Genomic DNA, 18646 nt, shown 5'->3' on the forward strand with positions numbered 1-18646 from the left:
TATTTAGGGAGTGATGGAGGAAGTTGAGATTTTGAAGGGTGACAACGCTTACAATGGCCACTTTGGCGAATGCATCGCTTCTCTTGGGGACATTGATGATGATGGATATCAAGGTCAGTTTCTGGAGTGTTTACACTCAAAATTATTAATGAGTTAGTATGATCAACGTGTTTCTGTATTTAAAGTAATTTTATGTGTTTAATGCAAATTCAAAGCTCTAAAGAGTACGTCTTTAACATTCAACACAGAGCATGGCAATAAAAATGAGTATAAATGCTGCATTGCTTTAAATTCCAATAAGCACTAATGTTTCAAATGACATTTTTACTGTAACTGGGGCAGACAGGCATTGTTCATCAGGTAACTGGAAAAGATATTTCGTCTGGAAGATCTCTCTTCTGTGGCTTTCCTGGCATCTCCATGATCCAACTGGAGGCTTTCCCTGGCCCGTAGTTTTACTCTCCAATGCAGTTCCTGATTGTAATTCTGTTTTCCGCATGTTTCATCTGCTTTTTTAAAAGTACGGAACGGAATTCTGTCAGCTTTGCCGTTATTTAATGCATTTGGGAAGAATCATCGGATAACTCTCAATTTACTACTTAAATCTTCCTGTCCTACTTAACGTGAGATTGAGATGAAAGATGTTAGAGCAGCAAGGGCAACTAAACACCCAAATGTCATGTACTGTATTATAGAGTCTGCTTTCTATACATACACCTGATGAAGTTTGTTCAAAAAGGCATTGAGGAATATCTGATAAATGAAGACTAAAATGGGAAGCTTTGTGTAGGACAGTGAGAACCAGATTCAGTCAATCAAGAATCCTCCAGGATTGTAGAAAAGCAAAATATCTGAGTAGCTTTATATTATTGCTCTTGCTTTTTTATTCCAATTGTGGAGAGCGGGGAAAGTTGTCACACTTTTCACACTGTCTAACATTTACTGAGCACCATACATCACAATGGTATATGGGTCACAAAGGGTCATCTTGACAAAAAGGTTTGGCAAGATGAGAAATTCAAAAATCTTTAAAAGCAGTGGTATAGTGCAGGGTATACGCAGGTATACGGAGTATACCCACCTCTTTATTTGATGGCATGGGGTATACCCACTTCTACTGGGGGCATACATTAACTCATTCACCGCCAGCCTTTTTGAGAAAAGTTGCCCACCGGCATTTTTGTGATTTTAACAAAAGTTTCACAAAATTCCTTGCAGGAAAAATTATCTTCTATAAATATTTAAACAAACAAATTATATCAAATTAAAGAACACACCATCTGCTTTCAAACAAACAGTAAACAAATAAACAAACAAACAAAATGGGGAAAAAACGTTTCATTATATATTTACTTCTTCCACTTAATTTAACCACTGAAATATGGATATGTCTCTTCAAAAATACAACATTTTGAGCAAAAAGCTTTAAAAAATTGCGTTTTTGTAAAGGAATTTATGTTAGAGATCAGACTCAGAATGACTATCAAACATAAAGGCAGTTAAAATAAATCATTAAATCTTTTTAACTTTAGTTTTTGATAAATTCGGTTTGGCGCCATCTAGTGGATAAAAGCGGTATTACACTTTCACTTTGAAATTTGTCCAGAAAGGCATATTTATTAGTTAAATATTAACTCATAATTGACGAGATAACTCGTCAATGGCGGAGAATGAGTTAAGAGTATACCCACTTCTACTGGGGGCATAAATTAAGAGTATACCCACTTCTCCAGACACCACTACACCACTGTTTTAAAGCATGCAGCAGGTTTATTTCAATGTACATACTGTAGACTATTTATGTTGATTTTATTACATTTGCACAATTTTTATGAAAGTTAAGACTGAATGGACCTGAAAATGTCAAATGGTGTAACCGCCAATTGCGCCAAAGATTGAGAAATATTAAATATTTTATCCACGTTGATGGCATGTAAGCATAATCATAGAAAATATCATTTTAAAATATCACATGAAAATACATTTTATTAGTTATTACTAAATGTAAATTTTAATGCGTTTTTGTAATATTTGTCCTGACATATGTTGAAAACAGCTTTGTTTTCTAAATAATCTTTGACAAATGATGTAAAAATGTATGTACAAAAATCATATTACACTAAACTAGATAATTATATTTTCTTCAACATTTTTTTATAAATGTATTTATATTTTCATTTAAAAATACTAGTTACACCAATTGACACATACCGGTTACACCACATTGACATTTTTGCAATTATCCCCCAAATATTCTTTCAAATTTAAATAAAACCAGAAATATTAGACTTGGTCCTCAAAAAAGAGAATGTATGCAAGTAATCCGCAAATTTATTTTGAAATTTTAACCCTTTTACATTAAATGAATCATACAGACACAAAATAATTAACATCATTGACCCATAAATCATATACGGAATGAAAGAAGAAAGTCTTGGCCACATATGTTGTATTCATTACATTTTTATATCTTATCTCATTACGGAGTTATAGACTATTTCCAGTGTGAAAAGCATGTGACAACTTGCCCCAAAGTCATTAAGACAACATGTGTGCTAATGTTTGTTAGCTCAACATAGCACGTCAGCTAAAGTATCAAAAGGCACATTATTGTCTCCTCTATTTTGTGCAACATACCTGTAATAATTTTTAACATTCAAAGTTGTATTGCATAAAATATAAAGTGCAATTGTTTTACTTTTTAAGTCAAAAAATAAGAAACTTGTACTAACGTCAGAATAGAGCGATCTTGACCTCATGTGAACACAAATTTGACTATAAAAGAAGTTGTCACACAAAGCTATTTGATCTATTTGAGATATAGCCTCTAGTGTTATGAACAGTGTGACAACTTACCCACACTCCCCTTTTAGTTTTAAACTTTTATTTAAAAATGTATTTAAGGTATTTTGGTTGGAAATGTATGGATGTATGAAAGTATACAGTGGTGGCCTAAATTTTTAGAACACCTGACCTGACAATCTGAAAATATTGAATTTCAGATGCCTCTAAAAAATCATTTCATAATTATGATTGCACTTAACACAAGAAATATCCGATAAAGTACTGTTTTTATCCACTTTTAACTTTAATATTTGATATGTCCACCTTTTGTAGCAATTACAACAGCACCTCTCTGCCATAGTATCAATAATTTCCTAGTAACTTTATAAGCAATATTATCCCATGCCTTCTGCAACTTGCGCCCCAAATGGGGCGAGTTGGGAAATAAACTTGTATAGTTAATAAAAAATAAAAGTACAGTAAAACATGCAGTGCAGTGGTGTAGTGCATGGTATACACAGGTATATGGAGTATACCCACTTCATAATTTGATGGCATGGGGTATACCCACTTTTACTTTAAAAAAATGAGGGTATAAATTAAGAGTACACAGCAAATTTAGCATAGTTAAAATTAGGGTGTTAATGGAAATATAAAGAGTTCGGAGTTAATTTAACCCTGGATTGAGTTAAAATTATTTTATTTAACTCTATAAAAATAAAGAGTTGGTGTCAAAACAGAGTGTTACCACTTTTTTTAAAAATCAGCTCCTACAGTGTTTTGTTAGTGATGTTTTTTAACTCCTAGGGTGTTAAATAGAGAAGACCACCCACTTTTTACAGCACACACTGAATCGTGTTTTTGGATGATGCAGTTCAAGCAGAAGATCATCTCTTTCACTGTAAATGGTAAGTAAATGTTTAATAAATAACATTTTGATCAATGATATTTGTGAGTTGTGAGGTGTTATGTTTTATATTGCTGTTAGTATCAAGTTTAACATTAAGAGTCATGTGTTATTGTCATTATATGAATCCAGTTTTTTTTTTTTTTTTGCTTTATATGCTGTTTAAGTTTAATATATATATTTTTAAATCCATTAATGTGTGCAGGAGATTTGCTTTGGGGACTTTAGAGGAGCACAGAAATAGGCCTACATGAAAATTTCTTCAGACGAAGAGCAATTTTATAACAAAGTGAGTATTTTGTGCAAAACATAAATTGTTTTTTTTTTTTTTTTGCATTTTGTATTGTTTTTTAATACTGAATTTTTCCCTTTTATTTTTGTTTTATTAACAGAAAAGTTCAATATCCAGTCTGAAGGTCTGACCATCGAGGATCATATCACCACCTTACAGCTACTGGTTCATCATATTCTGCTGTTAATATGTGAAGACCAACATGGATTTTGGATTGAAATGAAGTCAAACTTGTTTGTATGAACTGAAGCATCCCATAAACTGTGTTTACTGTTGTTATATATTGGGAATGTGCTTTTTAGTCTCGGATGTTAATATGTTAATTTAATGAACACTTAAATGCATGATACATTGAGGACAATTTTTCTGTCATAAATAAATGTTGATCAGATGACATTTAAAAAAAAAATCATTAATAGTTGAAAATGATATATTACACTGCTGTATTGTTACATTAAAAAACTGTTTAAAATAAAGTTTTTTGTCCCAAAAGTACCTTAATATGTTTCTGTCTTTACATTTACCATATTAACACCATATTAAAAATATAACACTACATTGGAGTTAACAAATTACACAGAGGGAGTTAATTTTTAACAAATAAAAAATATTTAACTCTGATTAGTGTAAATTTATAGTTAGATTTTTAAGTCTGTATAGTGTCAATTGCTAACACTTTAAAAGAGTCAACGTGCCAACTCTTTCAAAAGTGTTAAAATAACTCTATTGGGAGTGGACCCCATGAGACACTTTTAAAGTGTTGATATTAACTCTTATAGAGTTATTCTGAGGTTCCAAATTTTGCTGTGTATACCCACTTCTCCAGGCACTACACCACTTATTATGTGGGGGTTTTATGACACTGTTTTACTCACCCCTAAAATTTCACGGACCTTTACTGGCTCTCAAAAACACCTTAGTGTCTAGTAAATGAATTAGCAGAGCTTCTCCCAAACAGAGCTGAGCTTTAACCAAATGGCCATTTACTGACACTCACAAATCCACTTCTGGTGGTGCATTGAGCACATGTGCCATTTCATACTTTGTATTGATGCTTTGTAGATTGAACAAAATGACCTTAAGAATATCTTAAACACATATATTTATCTTAGCTAAAGACTTTTAAAAGCTAAAGGCTTTTAAATCCTTATTGACACACAAAATAAAATTTATTGGCCACCTGCTGTGAGCACATTACATAAATCCTTCCAAAATGGCTTGTTTTAAAATCCTTTATGATCTACAAAATAGACAGTAAAATATTATACTGTGTATCCTTGGCTTTACTAATTCCATTCTTTATCATTGACTCTTTTGTTTTTCTGTGTTGTAGATGTGGCAATAGGAGCTCCTAAAGAAGATGACTATAGTGGAGCTGTTTATATCTACCATGGTGATGCTACAGGAATAGTTAACAAATACTCAATGGTAATTTCCACTTCTCTGTTTAAATGGTTTTGTCAGATGATATTTTTAAAAATATTCCCATCTGTACTGTTCCCTTTAGTAATACTGTAAAAGTTTAGTTTTGATAACTTTGATTATCCTCTCTTCAAGCTGTAGCTTTTGTGTGATTTGGTTGTATTTTAAATGAGAAAATCCAACTATTAAGGTGTTTATTATTAAATAAGAAATTTACTGTGAATTAGTGTTTTGTTCATCGCAAAGTATTACAGTATAAAGTTATGAAAAAAATATATTTGTGTGCTATCATGCCATGTACTCGATATACCACTTTCTCTTTTTATTACTTTTGTATTCTTCATTCAAGAACATTTCAAGATGGAATCCTCCAAAACAAGATCATATAAATATAAATTTCCCTATAAGATCTGACTGATTTAATCCACATATACTTAGGGTCTACTAGTCTACACTACTTCTTTTACAGTAGTGTTTATTTAAACAAGTCTAGTGATGTTATGAATTGTGTCTCATTGAAATGTTCTTTCTCACCTTCGCTCTATACAGAGATTGTCTGGGAGAAGCATCAACCCCACCCTCCAAATGTTCGGCCAATCAATTTCCGGCAATGTAGACATGGATGGGAATGGATATCCAGGTTTGGCCTAACATTAGAAACTTGGCTAGTTACGCTCAATTAAACATTGAGAATGTTCAGCATTAACAACATGACAACCACCCACATTCAATGAGAACCCATCACGGGTGCCAAACCACGCTGTAATCTCTGTGTAGAGACTGGAAAAATCCTATATTTTTTACTAACCATCAACAGATCGAATACATTCTCGGTTTCCAGAATTTGTTGTAAAAATATATTAAGACCTTTTATTCAGTGACCTGTTGCAACTCCAGAAGCTGTTCCCCTCTTTAAAAAAGTGCCACTTTTGACTGAATGGTTCCATAAAGAACATCCGAAAAACCTTTCTGTTTCAGAAAGTGATGCACCATTACTGATGCTTTTATCAAAATTTCATGTTTTTAAAAACATATACTGTAACTGTTCTTCAGGAAGTGTTCTGAGTTGTATATGTTGTATTTTCAGATGTAACAATAGGGGCGTTCATGGCTGACAGTGTGTTGTTGTTAAGGTGAGTTATACGCTGTCACTCACATGATCACAGTAATGAGATTTCTCATTGTTTCGTGATGATCACTATCTGTTTCTCTACGTTGTTGTGCGACAGGTCTCGGCCGGTGATCACGGTGGATGTTTCTATCTTCCTGCCCGTCTCCATCAATATCACGGTACCGCAGTGTCACGAAGGACCTCAGAATCTCAACTGCTTCAACGTCACCGTCTGCATGAGTTTTCATGGGAAACATGTGCCTGGACACATAGGTGAGAATGAGCTTTTGTTACTTACAGTAAAACAGATGACTATAATACACCTTTGACCACACATCACTTGAATTTTGTATTAAAGTTAATCTTATGAAATAGGTGAAATGAAACCCTATATTACAGTGGCGGCCGATGACTTCTTTTTCGAGGGCGCTCGATCCGAAGTTCATCACACCATGTATGTAGCCCGTCATGTGTGTGGTTCGTCATTTCAAAATATGTGCCCTGCGCGTCAAGTTATCCTATGTGCATCATGTGTCTTGTCAAAATAAGTGCCTGTTACCGATGCGTCTAAAGGGTTTATGATAAAAGAGACGCTCGCGTTTGACAGATACTCGCATAATCTCATGCGTAATCAAAGTTTATTGTTAAGGGAGTGTCTTGCATGTATTTTGTGAACGTGAGCGTCTCTTTTGTCATAAACGGTTTTGACTCGTGTGCAATAGGCACTTATTTTGACAAAACACGTGATGCACTTGGTTCACATGACGCAACAAACACATATTTTGAAAACAGAAGCGGCACACATGACACTCCGAACACATATTTTGAATTTGCGCCCCTCGGATGAGCAGTCACCAGGCCCCACTGCTATATTACCAACAATACGTTTTTACTGATCATTATTCATACTACTACTACTACTACTACTACTACTACTACTACCACTACTACCACCACTACCACAACTACCACCACTACCACCACCACCACCACTACTACCACTACTACTACTACCACCACTACCACTACCACCACTACCACCACCACTACCACCACCACCACTACCACCACTACTACCACTACTACCACTACTACCACCACCACTACCACCACTACCACCACTACTACCACTACTACTACTAATACCACTACTACTACTACTAGAATAGACTATGATAATGATGATAATACTAATGATAATAATTTTTTATTAAATATTTCAATAAAAACAAAACACAATTACTCATATTTTAATGTTTATTTTGATCTATTTATTTTAATTATTATTATTTTATTATTTAATCAATTTTATTATTACTTTATTTATTTATTTTTTATAGACGGTTTCAGCATTAACAACATAAACAAGCGACTGTTGCGGTCCGCAGTAACTTCCGGTAAACTCCGCTAAGAATAAATAACAACAAAGTACTTTAAACGTAGTTTATTTATATAACAAGCAAAACAACAACACATAGATTACCTAGGAAACCAAAACATTTGTTATTTTTGACGAGGCATTTGTTCAAGAGATCAGTTTAGCAACTAGTTAGACCATTAAAAAAACAAAACCGGAAGTAAGGTTCGGATCCAGACGTGTATCACGTGCGTCCAATGAAACCGTCTATAGTTGTGTCTTTATTAATAATAAATAAGAATAAATATCAGATGATAGATCCCCAAACACACTTTGGTTGGACTATGGTACGGATTATGATATTCCTGTTAATCTATTCTAGTTGTAGTAGGGTTTATTTTCTGTTCTTTGATCATGTGAGCATGACATCACATATGCCCAGACTGTGTAGTCATGGGGCGTAGAAGGTGTGGCTACTTTTGATTCGATGACAATTACTTTTTGCTCAACCGTTGGCTTGCTACGTGGGTGTGGCCATATAGGACATGGATTCTATAAAGGGGGTATTACGTAATCGGGGTTTCTGGGAAACATTGAATAAGAGCACCAGTGTTTCCCCCGCTGGCATTCCTATTGGAAAGTGTAGCAGCACCTTGTGTATGGGTGAGGCCCTGTTTCTACGGACAGGACTGAGCTCATGCTTCAGGCACAGCTGGATGTATTCAAACACAATCCACTGCATTCATACGCTGTAATAAAATCTCAAACCTCAACATCAGGATTATTCTCCAATTAAAATATCCTGCGATTAAACGTTTAACCTTCTGTTTGTCTGGGTGATTTGCATGAAAGCTGTCAGGAAATTTTGCTTCTTCAAACTTCCAGAAAGCTCAGAACTGGACGATGGCCTAGAAACATTCATAGCCTGTTTTCTTTCTTTTCCGTGACCGTGTCAGTGGAAACTGGATGTTTTACTTTGTTTTTAAAGCCGTGGAATGCTTGCGATAGCGAATGTTTAAACACAGACCACATGAGCACTTATTTAAGAGATGTTTATACGTTGTTGTCTAACCGAAATGTATCTTTCTCCCCAGAGTTGTCGTACAACCTAACAGCAGATTCAGATAAGAGACGCAAAGGTTTGCCGCCCCGGGTGTATTTCACAAACGGTGGAGAGCAGACAGGCGTTGTCAGTCAGCGTTTCAGCCTGGAAATCAACCGACAGCAGTGCCATCAGTACACATCATTCGTGAGGGTGAGTTTTTAGATACCCGAGTTTATATCGCATGCTGCACACGTCTGGCATCCAGAGATACTCACATACTGTACCTCCTTAGTCAGATACCAGGTCTTAATGGAATCTCGAGGAAAAATTGAAGGCCCTGGGAAGTTTTTGAAAATTCATACATAGATGCAGGTCATTGAAAGTGCTTGAATCTATTTTATGCAAGAGGTTTTCTGGGGGGAAAAAATCCATATTATTCCGTGTGTAGTGTAGGATATCATAAAAATTCTAGACTTGTTAAGCACACGTGCCAAACTGTTTGCTTTAAATGATTATATCTTCTGTATGCAAATGTTGATTCATGCCAAAATGCTTTTTTGCATAGTTGTGTTTGACACATGAAAACGTCTTGGGTTACGTATGTAACTGTTGTACCCTGAGAAGGGAACGAGACGCTGAGTCTTCCTTGTCATACTTCCTGCGTCCCTGTAACGCCGTCTTTGGCAATATTTCAGATAGCGATATACTTCCTGGCTCCCGCATCACCTGTCTTTGTCGTTAAGCCTTACCATTGGTTGAATTTGATATACACATTCAGACGCACTTACCCCTGGAGGTGTCCCCAAAGTGTCACCACAGTGACGCAGCGCGAGTTCCCTCAAAAGGAACAATGTATCTTAAAAGGTAACACGATGTAACCTTGCTCTCACTTGAAATGTGTCCCCACATTTAGTCCTTGAATTTGAGGGTATTGGACCTGGAAAGTCCTTGAAAGGTCCTTGAATTTGAAGTTAACTATGCTGTGGGAACCCTGACCACTGTAACTTTTTGTCCAGCTTCTGCCTTATGGGCTGTAAATATGTATTTCTGCTTGTTACGTGATGTATAAAGTCACATTACAGCATTAAAGTAGATTTCCTGTTAATGTGGACCGTTTTCACGGTGGTCCGCTCTGGATGTCTGAGCACCGCAGAATGCAATCGGGTCCATGTGATGTTGTTTGCAGTTTCTGTCATCTGGCCTGTGTCGTTTCTCTCCCATGACCCGTGGTGCAATCTGCCCTGCGATGGAGGTCACAGGGTGTTGCGTTGAACTTTAATTCACTCGGTGCTATCAACATAGCCCAAATATCTTCATGTGCATATTCTTGTAATTGCTTTTAATAGTTGCTTTTGTTGTTGTTTTTTTGGGGGGGGAGTAATTATGGCAGATATTTAGTAGTTCTGGGTGAACTTTTGTTTATTAAATCTTGACAATCTTCAAGTACATTAGTCATATCTGTGGTTTGGTTGCCAAGGTTAAAAACTCCCACCAAACTCAGAGCTTCAAGTGGCTGATACAGTATAATAATCTACATATAGCTATTAGTTGAGCAAATATCGACTACTGCATGGTTTGCTTCTATAGAAATGTGGCTTTCTTAAAGGAATATTCAATTTTCTTAAAAGAAAAATCCAGATAATTTACTCAACACCATGTCATCCAAAATGTTGATGTTTTTCTTTGTTCAGTCGAGAAGAAATTATGTTTTTTGAGGAAAACATTGCAGGATTTTTTTCTCATTTTAATGGACTTTAATAGAGCCCGACATTTAACACTTAACTCAACACTTAACAGTTTTTTTCAATGGAGTTTCAAAGGACTATAAACAATCCCAAACGAGGCATAAGGGTCTTATCTAGCAAAACGATTGTCATTTTTGACAAGAAAAATAAAAAATATGTACTTTTAAACTTTCACAACTTTTCGTCTTGGTCCGGTCCAGCGCGACGTAACGTAAATGCGTAGTGACGTAGGGAGGTCACGTGTTACATATATAAAACGCACATTTGCGGACCATTGTAAACAATAAACTGACACAAAGACATTAATTAGTATCAGTTGACTTAAAACAACTTAGGAACGGTCCTCTTTCAATCACTTGTAAACACTGGGGCGGAGTTTCGCGTTCGTCCTCTGTGACCTCTTGACGTGATGACGTATTGCGTGGGGTCACGCTGGCGCATCACAACCGGATCTAGACAAGAAGTTGTGCTTTAAAAGTGTATATTTGTTATTTTTCTTGTCAAAAATGACAATCGTTTTGCTAGATAAGACCCTTATGCCTCGTTTGGGATTGTTTATAGTCCTTTGAAACTCTGTTGAAAAAAACTGTTACGTGTTGAGTTAAGTGTTAATTGTTGGTGTCTATTAAAGTCCATTAAAATGAGAAAAATCCTGCAATGTTTTCCTCAAAAAACATAATTTCTTCTCGACTGAGCAATAAAAGACATCAACATTTTGGATGACATGGTGGTGAGTAAATTATCTGGATTTTTCTTTTAAGAAAATGGAATATTCCTTTAAGAAGGGAGCTTGTTTTCGTGACTGTTTTAAGCAGCTGAGAGACGGTCATCATAGTGATCACACAGTCAGTCTCTTGTTGTTTGTCTGCTGGTAACACAGCGTTCAGCTTCAGTGTCCTCGGGGCGAAGCTGCTGTGAAGCTCCAGCACTAACAAGATCCACACAAAGCTCGTAGATTTCACTGCTTCTGTTTATGAGGCACTTCTCCACAGGGAATCCTCTTACAGGAAGGACTTACCCCATGCCACGCTACTCATTTTCTTTTTACCTAACAAATATGCATCAACAGCAACAAACAGCCAGCTGACAACACCGTTAGTAGGCTTGCTGACCTAGACTTCTTACATTTGCTAATGAACATTCACACTAGGGCTTTAAGATATATGTGACCCTGGAGCCCAAAACCAGAAGAAAGCAAAAGCCAACAATACATTGTATGGGTCAAAATTATAACATTTTCTTTTATGCCAAAAATTCATTAGGATATTAAAGGGGACATATCATGAAAAGCTGACTTTTTCCATGTTTAAGTGCTATAATTGGGTCCTCAGTGCTTCTAAACCTAGAAAATGTGAAAAAGATCAACCCAGTAACTTAGTTTTTGGTAAACCATTCTCTGCAAGCATGTAAAAAATAGGTCATTGAAATTTGGCTCCTCTTGTGATGTCAGAAGGGGATAATACTGCACTATCCAACCACGGCACTGCCATTTAGTGCAGACATCAGCTAATTTGCATTTTAAAGGACACACCCAAAAACAGCACATTTTGCTCACACCTACAAAGTGTCAATTTTAACATGCTATAATAAATTATATATATGATATTTTGAGCTAGAACTTCACAAACGTACTCTGGGGACACCAAAGATTTATTTTACATCTTAAAAAAGTCTTGTGAAATGTCCCCTTTGAGTTAAGATTATTTTCCATGAAGATATTTAGTACATTTCTTACTGTAAATATATATCATTTTTTTATTTATTATTCAGCTTTCAGTTGATGTATTAATCTCAATTTAAAAAAAATATATCCTTTTTGACAGGTTTTGTGGTCCAGGGTCACACATTGAAAGGAATTGCAATATCGCAAATGAGCGTATGGCTCGCAATAACTAAATGATTTAAAGTAATAGTCTATAATTTTTCCATATTAAACTATGTTATTACCTTAACTAAGAAGAGTTGATACATACCTCTATCATCTTAGTGCGTGCACGTAAGCGCTGTGGAGCACGGCAACACTTTGATAGCATTTAGCTTAGCCCCATTCATTCAATGGTACCAAACAGAGATAAAGTTAGAAGTGACCAAACACATCAACGTTTTTCCTATTTAAGATGAGTAGTTATACGAGCAAGTATGGTGGCACAAAATAAAATGTAGCACTTTTCTAAGAGGACTTAAAAGGGTAACTATATTGTATGGCGGAAAAGCACTTTTGGGAGTACTTCGACTCGCCTGAAAAATCCGCTCCCCTTCTCCCTCTCATAATGAGAGGAAGAGAGTAAAATCTGGAGCTACAAAAATTAACGGTATGTGGAAAATAATGTTTTTTTACCATAAACCACGCAAACACATTGTATTATACCAAATACACAAAATAATGTTGTTTTTAGCAATAAAATAGGTGCACTTTAAAGCATTATTGTATCGCATATTGCACACTGTTTACTATTGAGGGTCTTTTATGTCCTTTATTAAAGGAATATTCCATTTTCTTAAAAAAAATCCAGATAATTTGCTCACCACCATGTCGTCCAGGGTGTTGATGTCTTTCTTTGTTCAGTCGAGAAGAAATTGTGTTTTTTGAGGAAAACATTCCAGGATTTTTTCTCATTTTAAAATAATGGACTTTAATAGAGCCAAACATTTCATACTGGACTCAACACTTGGCAGTTTTTTTCTGTTTCAAAGGACTATAAACAATCCCAAACGAGGCATAAGGGTCTTATCTAGCGAAACGATTGTCATTTTTGACAAGAAAAAAAAAATAGACACTTTTAAACCACAACTTTTCGTCTAGGTCCGGTCCAGCGCGACCTAACGTAAATGCGTAGTGACGTAGGGAGGTCACGTGTTACATATATAAAACGCACATTTGCGGACCATTGTAAACAATAAACTGCCACAAAGACATGAATTAGTATCAGTTGACATACAACAACGTAGGAACGGTCCTCTTTCAACGCACTTGTAAACACTGGGGCGGAGTTTCGCGTTCGTCTTCTGTGACCTTATGACGTCATGACGTATTGCTGGCGCATCACAGCCAGATCTATACGAAAAGTTGTGGTTTAAAAGTGCATATTTTTTATTTTTCTTGTCAAAAATGACAATGGTTTCGCTAGATAAGACCCTTATGCCTCGTTTGGGATCGTTTATTGTCCTTTGAAACAGAAAAAAAACTGTTAAGTGTTGAGTTAAGTATTAAATGTTGGGCTCTATTAAAGTCCATTAAAATGAGAAAAATCCTGCAATGTTTTCCTCAAAAAAACATAATTTCTTCTCGACTGAACAAAGAAAGACATCAACATTTTGGTTGACATGGTGGTGAGTAAATTATCTGGATTTTTCTTTTAAGAAAATGGAATATTCCTTTAACATACGATATGCAGATTTTATTGTGATATAATAGATGTTTTTTTCCACAAAATTCAAAAAAGTATTTTATTTTCATTAATTTTTCATCACAGTTAAATTGTAATGTACAATTATTGGAAAAAAAAAATTTGTACCTTTTTCTTTGTGTGCGTGTTTTTTTGGGCTGTCCTTATCTTTGTGTTGCCGCTGGGTGTTGAGACAATTAATGTAATTTTTTATCTTATTCTGCTAGTTTTGTGAGGACTAATGCTTGAAAACATCTCGGTTACTATCGTCTATTGTAACCTCACTATCGGTAGTCTATCATAACCTCAGTTCCCTGCGAAACGGGAACGAGACATTGCGTCAGAAGCTGACGCTATGGGAAGTCCTACAGCGCCAGATTCTGACACAATGTCGAGAGACCGTTCTCGAAATGGAACTGGATATTTGTAGATTTATAAGCATTAAATTGCTTCATCCGGCTTCGAGCACAAGGCAAATAATTTCTAAACAAATATGTGAAGCTGATATTTTTCTGGAAAGCACATTTAATCTCACAGGAATATGTATGTATTTTACGAGTTGGCTTTTTCGAATGAAGTGAATCGTACCAAAACATAAGATTATAAAAAAACAATTAAACCCCACCTCTAACCCCAACTTCACAAGGGATAAAAGCAAATCGTACAAAAACGTACAAATGTAGTAATTTGAATTTGTACGAATTAGCCACCTCGTAAAATACATACAATTGCCACGAGATTGTGTTGTTTAAACCCAGATATACAGTGCTTGACCTGGCACAATTTATTTCATTTACATGAAACTAGGAAAGTTTAATAGTTTGAAATCAAAGCAAAAAAAATTATGTAGATTGACCCATAAGTGTTATTCTCGGACTTTAGTGTAGCTGCTGTCACTGTCTTACAGTATAAGTATGACGATAGGCTGTAGTTAAATAAAAGTGTAATGCTTCCTAATGTTGTATGTTGTTTGATTTGTGTTTGGATCTGACGTCAAAAATGTACATTCAGTGGAGCCCTATAAACACTCGATCCCTAAACATCCACAGACCGCAGTTTGTTTATTTAAACCTTTTCACGGATGGTAACATCTTATGAATGAGCAGAGTTTATTTGATTTTGAAGTGTGTGGAAATGATGGAGTCGGACCAGACAATGGCAGATATCTGTTAAACAGACTGGTAGTGTAAATGAGCGAGGGTTTAATGGAAGTGAAACTTGTGCTGTTATGTTGTGGGTGGGCAGGCAGATTTAATGTATGCCACAAGAGAATCTCACTGGGTGATCCCTAATGGAGCAAACCATATAAACACCCTTCTGCTGGAGTTAAGAGACTCATTTATCATAAAGACCGCAATGGACTCGCTAGATCTGATCTGAATCCAGCTGTTGTCAGTATTTGATCTTCAGTTACAAGTTTCAAAGTGCTCTCAGGTTTATACATTCAAAATGGAAAAATTGACTTATTTTGTATAAGTTGTTGCGAGTAACTCACAGTGCACCACTTTTGTAAAGACCAAACTTTTATTGAGTTCCTTCTATAGAGCTCTTATGCAGTCATATGTGATACTGTCTGCCTGCTGTTAGTCTAAATTTTATTGACTTTGTTACTAGACATTTGTCTCACAGTAGAAGTGAGATGTAACTTTATCAGGTGACATTTTTTTAATCGTCCGTGATAAGTGCGTTAGCTGGGCTGCTGTGTTTATAGTTTGTATGAGGTGAACAAAGAGTGTTTAAAATTATCTTGCCAGACATGGCTTTAGTTGGGTTACATCATATATATATATATATTCAGGCTGTATTTATATACAAAGGGCGATATGGCTGCCCTTGATAGGTATAGTTTTTTGCTAGGTTGCTTTGGGTGGTTGGGAGTTTACGTTTACTTGGATACCATTCCTAGCCTGGCTCCGCCCTCCTACGTGCTTCCGCTTAATTTTCATTTCGCTTCAGTACAACGTCTGGGACTGCTGAGTAGAGTTTCGTTTTCTCCGGCAAAAATCTGCAGCGAGCAGAGGGGGGTGGCTAAGAACGATGACGTTGAGGTTGTTCGCCAGACACGTTATGGCCCTCCTCCCCACGGGGTTCGGGAAAGGTTTGATTCGTTAGCGATTGGTTATGGCAAATTTAGAGTGACTCTAGGCAGATCCAATAGTTTTAAATTTCCACAGAGGACCCTCCTTAACGGAAGTAACGCTTTGCAATGGAGCGTGGCCAGACTCTCTGTACAAATGAAATGAATGTACGAGAGTCTGGTTGGACCAGGCTATACCATTCCTAGGTCTCAATCGCTATGTTTCCATCCAAAGTTGCGAATTAAACTTGTGCACGGCTGGAATATCGCATAAAATATTTCCGAAAAAGCACCGTTTCCATCCAGTGAGTCGAAAAGCACAAATGCGTAATTTCCTCGTAAAAGGAATTTGCTGCCATAAGAGAAGCCACTGTGGGCTTTAGTTAGTCTATAATAAATTACTTGCATATCAGAGCACGCAGAAGAAATGCAATAAATGTGTTCATATTATCTTGTATTCAAAGACAAAAGAAGCCTGCTGTTTGGGAATTAGGGATGGGCGATAATTTGCATGCAATATCACGCGCATCTTGTCAGTAAAGCTGGTTCCTTGATTAGAAGTAAATCGCCATCAGCTGCTTTCAGATGGAGGGGCATTTACTACACAAAGCCGTACACTGAAAAATTATTCATTCAATTTACTCATTTTTTTGAGGTAAGTGGTTGCAATCAATTTATTTATGCTACATTTAAACAAAAGTTTTTTGTTTTGTTTTGTTTTTCTATTTTTTTTTTAGCTTAAATAAATTGATTGCGAACACTTACCTTAAAAAATTTAGTAGACTGAATGAATAATTTTTTTTCAGTGTAGTTAACTGACTAGCTGGGCAATATTGCATACATATGGCAGGCGATACATCCGCAATAATTCAAGCGAAATTGCCCCAATTGTCAGTGAACTATGGCTTTGTGTAGTAAATGCCGCTCAATCTGAAAGCAGCTGATAGCGATTCTAATCACGGAACCGGCTTCACTGACGAGATGCACAATGAAAATCACATGCAAATTATCACCCATCGCTATTGGGAACACAGTCGCGCAAGACAGTTCTGGGCACTCATTATACCTTATATAACTTTGATGACATGCTTTGGATAATGCATTTCAGAATGACAAAATTACATGACATTTTTTATGCGTATTAATGAGTTTATTCAGTAAAACAATTCCATTGCAATTCATGCTCATGTTTTGTTATCGCATAAGAAATTTGTCCAACTCAGTTGAACGCATACGTTTTTATGTGCATTTTTAAAATGTATGCGCATCTTGGAATTCACATCCAGCGTTTTTTATCCAATACCCCAAATGTGCATAAAAGTAAGAGGATGAAAACATGCTTAATGACATTCTGATTTGTAGATTTGACTTGGGTACCTCCTTTAATCCAAGTGTAGGAGCTTAAAGGCTTTTATCTGCATGTTTTATTATCTGTGAGGTGAAGATTTTATCACCTTGCTTGTTATAAAACTACACACTACACTACTGTAAACAGTTATCATCCAAAAAGATGTAGATAGCATAGTCCTGGTTCACTTAAAGTAAGACACGTAAATATATTCCCATATCAGTTAGTGTAAACATCAAATAGGTTTGTCAAACAACACTCAGTGTGTTTTAAAACACAAGCGCGCTAAGTTCAGAAGAGCTCGGCTCTCTGTCATCGGTGTGATTTGGCGACGGTCTCGAGGGCCAGGTTTAGTCGCTCTCTGCTCTCAGTTTTCTGGGTGTTAGTATCTGCCCACATAAAGCCAGGAGCTCCATTTGCTGGCTGAGGCATGCTAATGGAAACCAGCTGGCTCTCCGCTGGGTTCTCCAGAGGGGACCTTCACTAAAACACACACTCCCCCCCGTTAAATCACACACAGTGAAAACCCTGTAGCTCACTGCGGTGGATTCTGGGGAGTTATTGTTGTGTCAAATGGAGCTCTTGTGCGGCCCCCCGTTGACGTTCAACTGGTTTCACTAGAACCATTTAACACGTGAAGCCTCTGTTTACTATATTTAGTCATGGAGACAGCAGAAGGTTTGGATAAAGCTTCGTCTTGATTTAGGAGATATCTGCATAGCGTGCTAAACTTTGCTAACTTTGGTTTGTGTGCAAAGTAAATACGTATTGATTTAGGAATCGTTGAGGCCAACAAATTTGATGTTTAGATTGGCTGATCTACCTTTTGTTTTTTATTTTCTCAAAATGTCAGGGTTTTTTTAGGTAGTGTGTAAAATGGTTTTAAAATGGAATTTGGCATTTGATTGACTTTAAAATTGAGTTCATCACCAGATGGCCGGGTCATTGAGATTGGCGTGACTTACGGTACAGAAATGTGATAGGTGCTACATAATGTAACAAAAGAACCATTTTGGCTGTATGGTCCAATGAAACACTCACAAGGTCCAATGAAACACTCACAAGGTCACAAAAGGTTTTTGTAGTTGAAAAAGTTAAAGTATATTTAACTGAATGGTTCTTCTGTGCCATGTAAAATGTTTAATAAGCTGGAGGCATTCATCATGGCATAA

At 36.2% G+C, this 18646-nt stretch overlaps 1 protein-coding gene across 2 annotated transcripts in view; it reads left to right on the forward strand.

Annotated features, from left to right (window-relative positions):
* The window catches only part of itga9 (integrin, alpha 9), a 109965-nt gene that overhangs the window by 31580 nt on the left and 59739 nt on the right, over positions 1-18646 (forward strand). For both annotated transcript variants that reach the window (XM_055171012.2, XM_055171014.2), the window contains exons 10-15: positions 8-113; positions 5317-5411; positions 5955-6045; positions 6493-6538; positions 6635-6789; positions 8968-9128. In XM_055171012.2, coding sequence (XP_055026987.2) covers positions 8-113; positions 5317-5411; positions 5955-6045; positions 6493-6538; positions 6635-6789; positions 8968-9128 — 654 coding nt within the window. The remainder of the gene's footprint in view (positions 1-7; positions 114-5316; positions 5412-5954; positions 6046-6492; positions 6539-6634; positions 6790-8967; positions 9129-18646) is intronic.

Source organism: Misgurnus anguillicaudatus, chromosome 11 (genome assembly GCF_027580225.2).
Source record: "Misgurnus anguillicaudatus chromosome 11, ASM2758022v2, whole genome shotgun sequence".
Taxonomy (NCBI): Eukaryota; Metazoa; Chordata; class Actinopteri; order Cypriniformes; family Cobitidae; genus Misgurnus; species Misgurnus anguillicaudatus.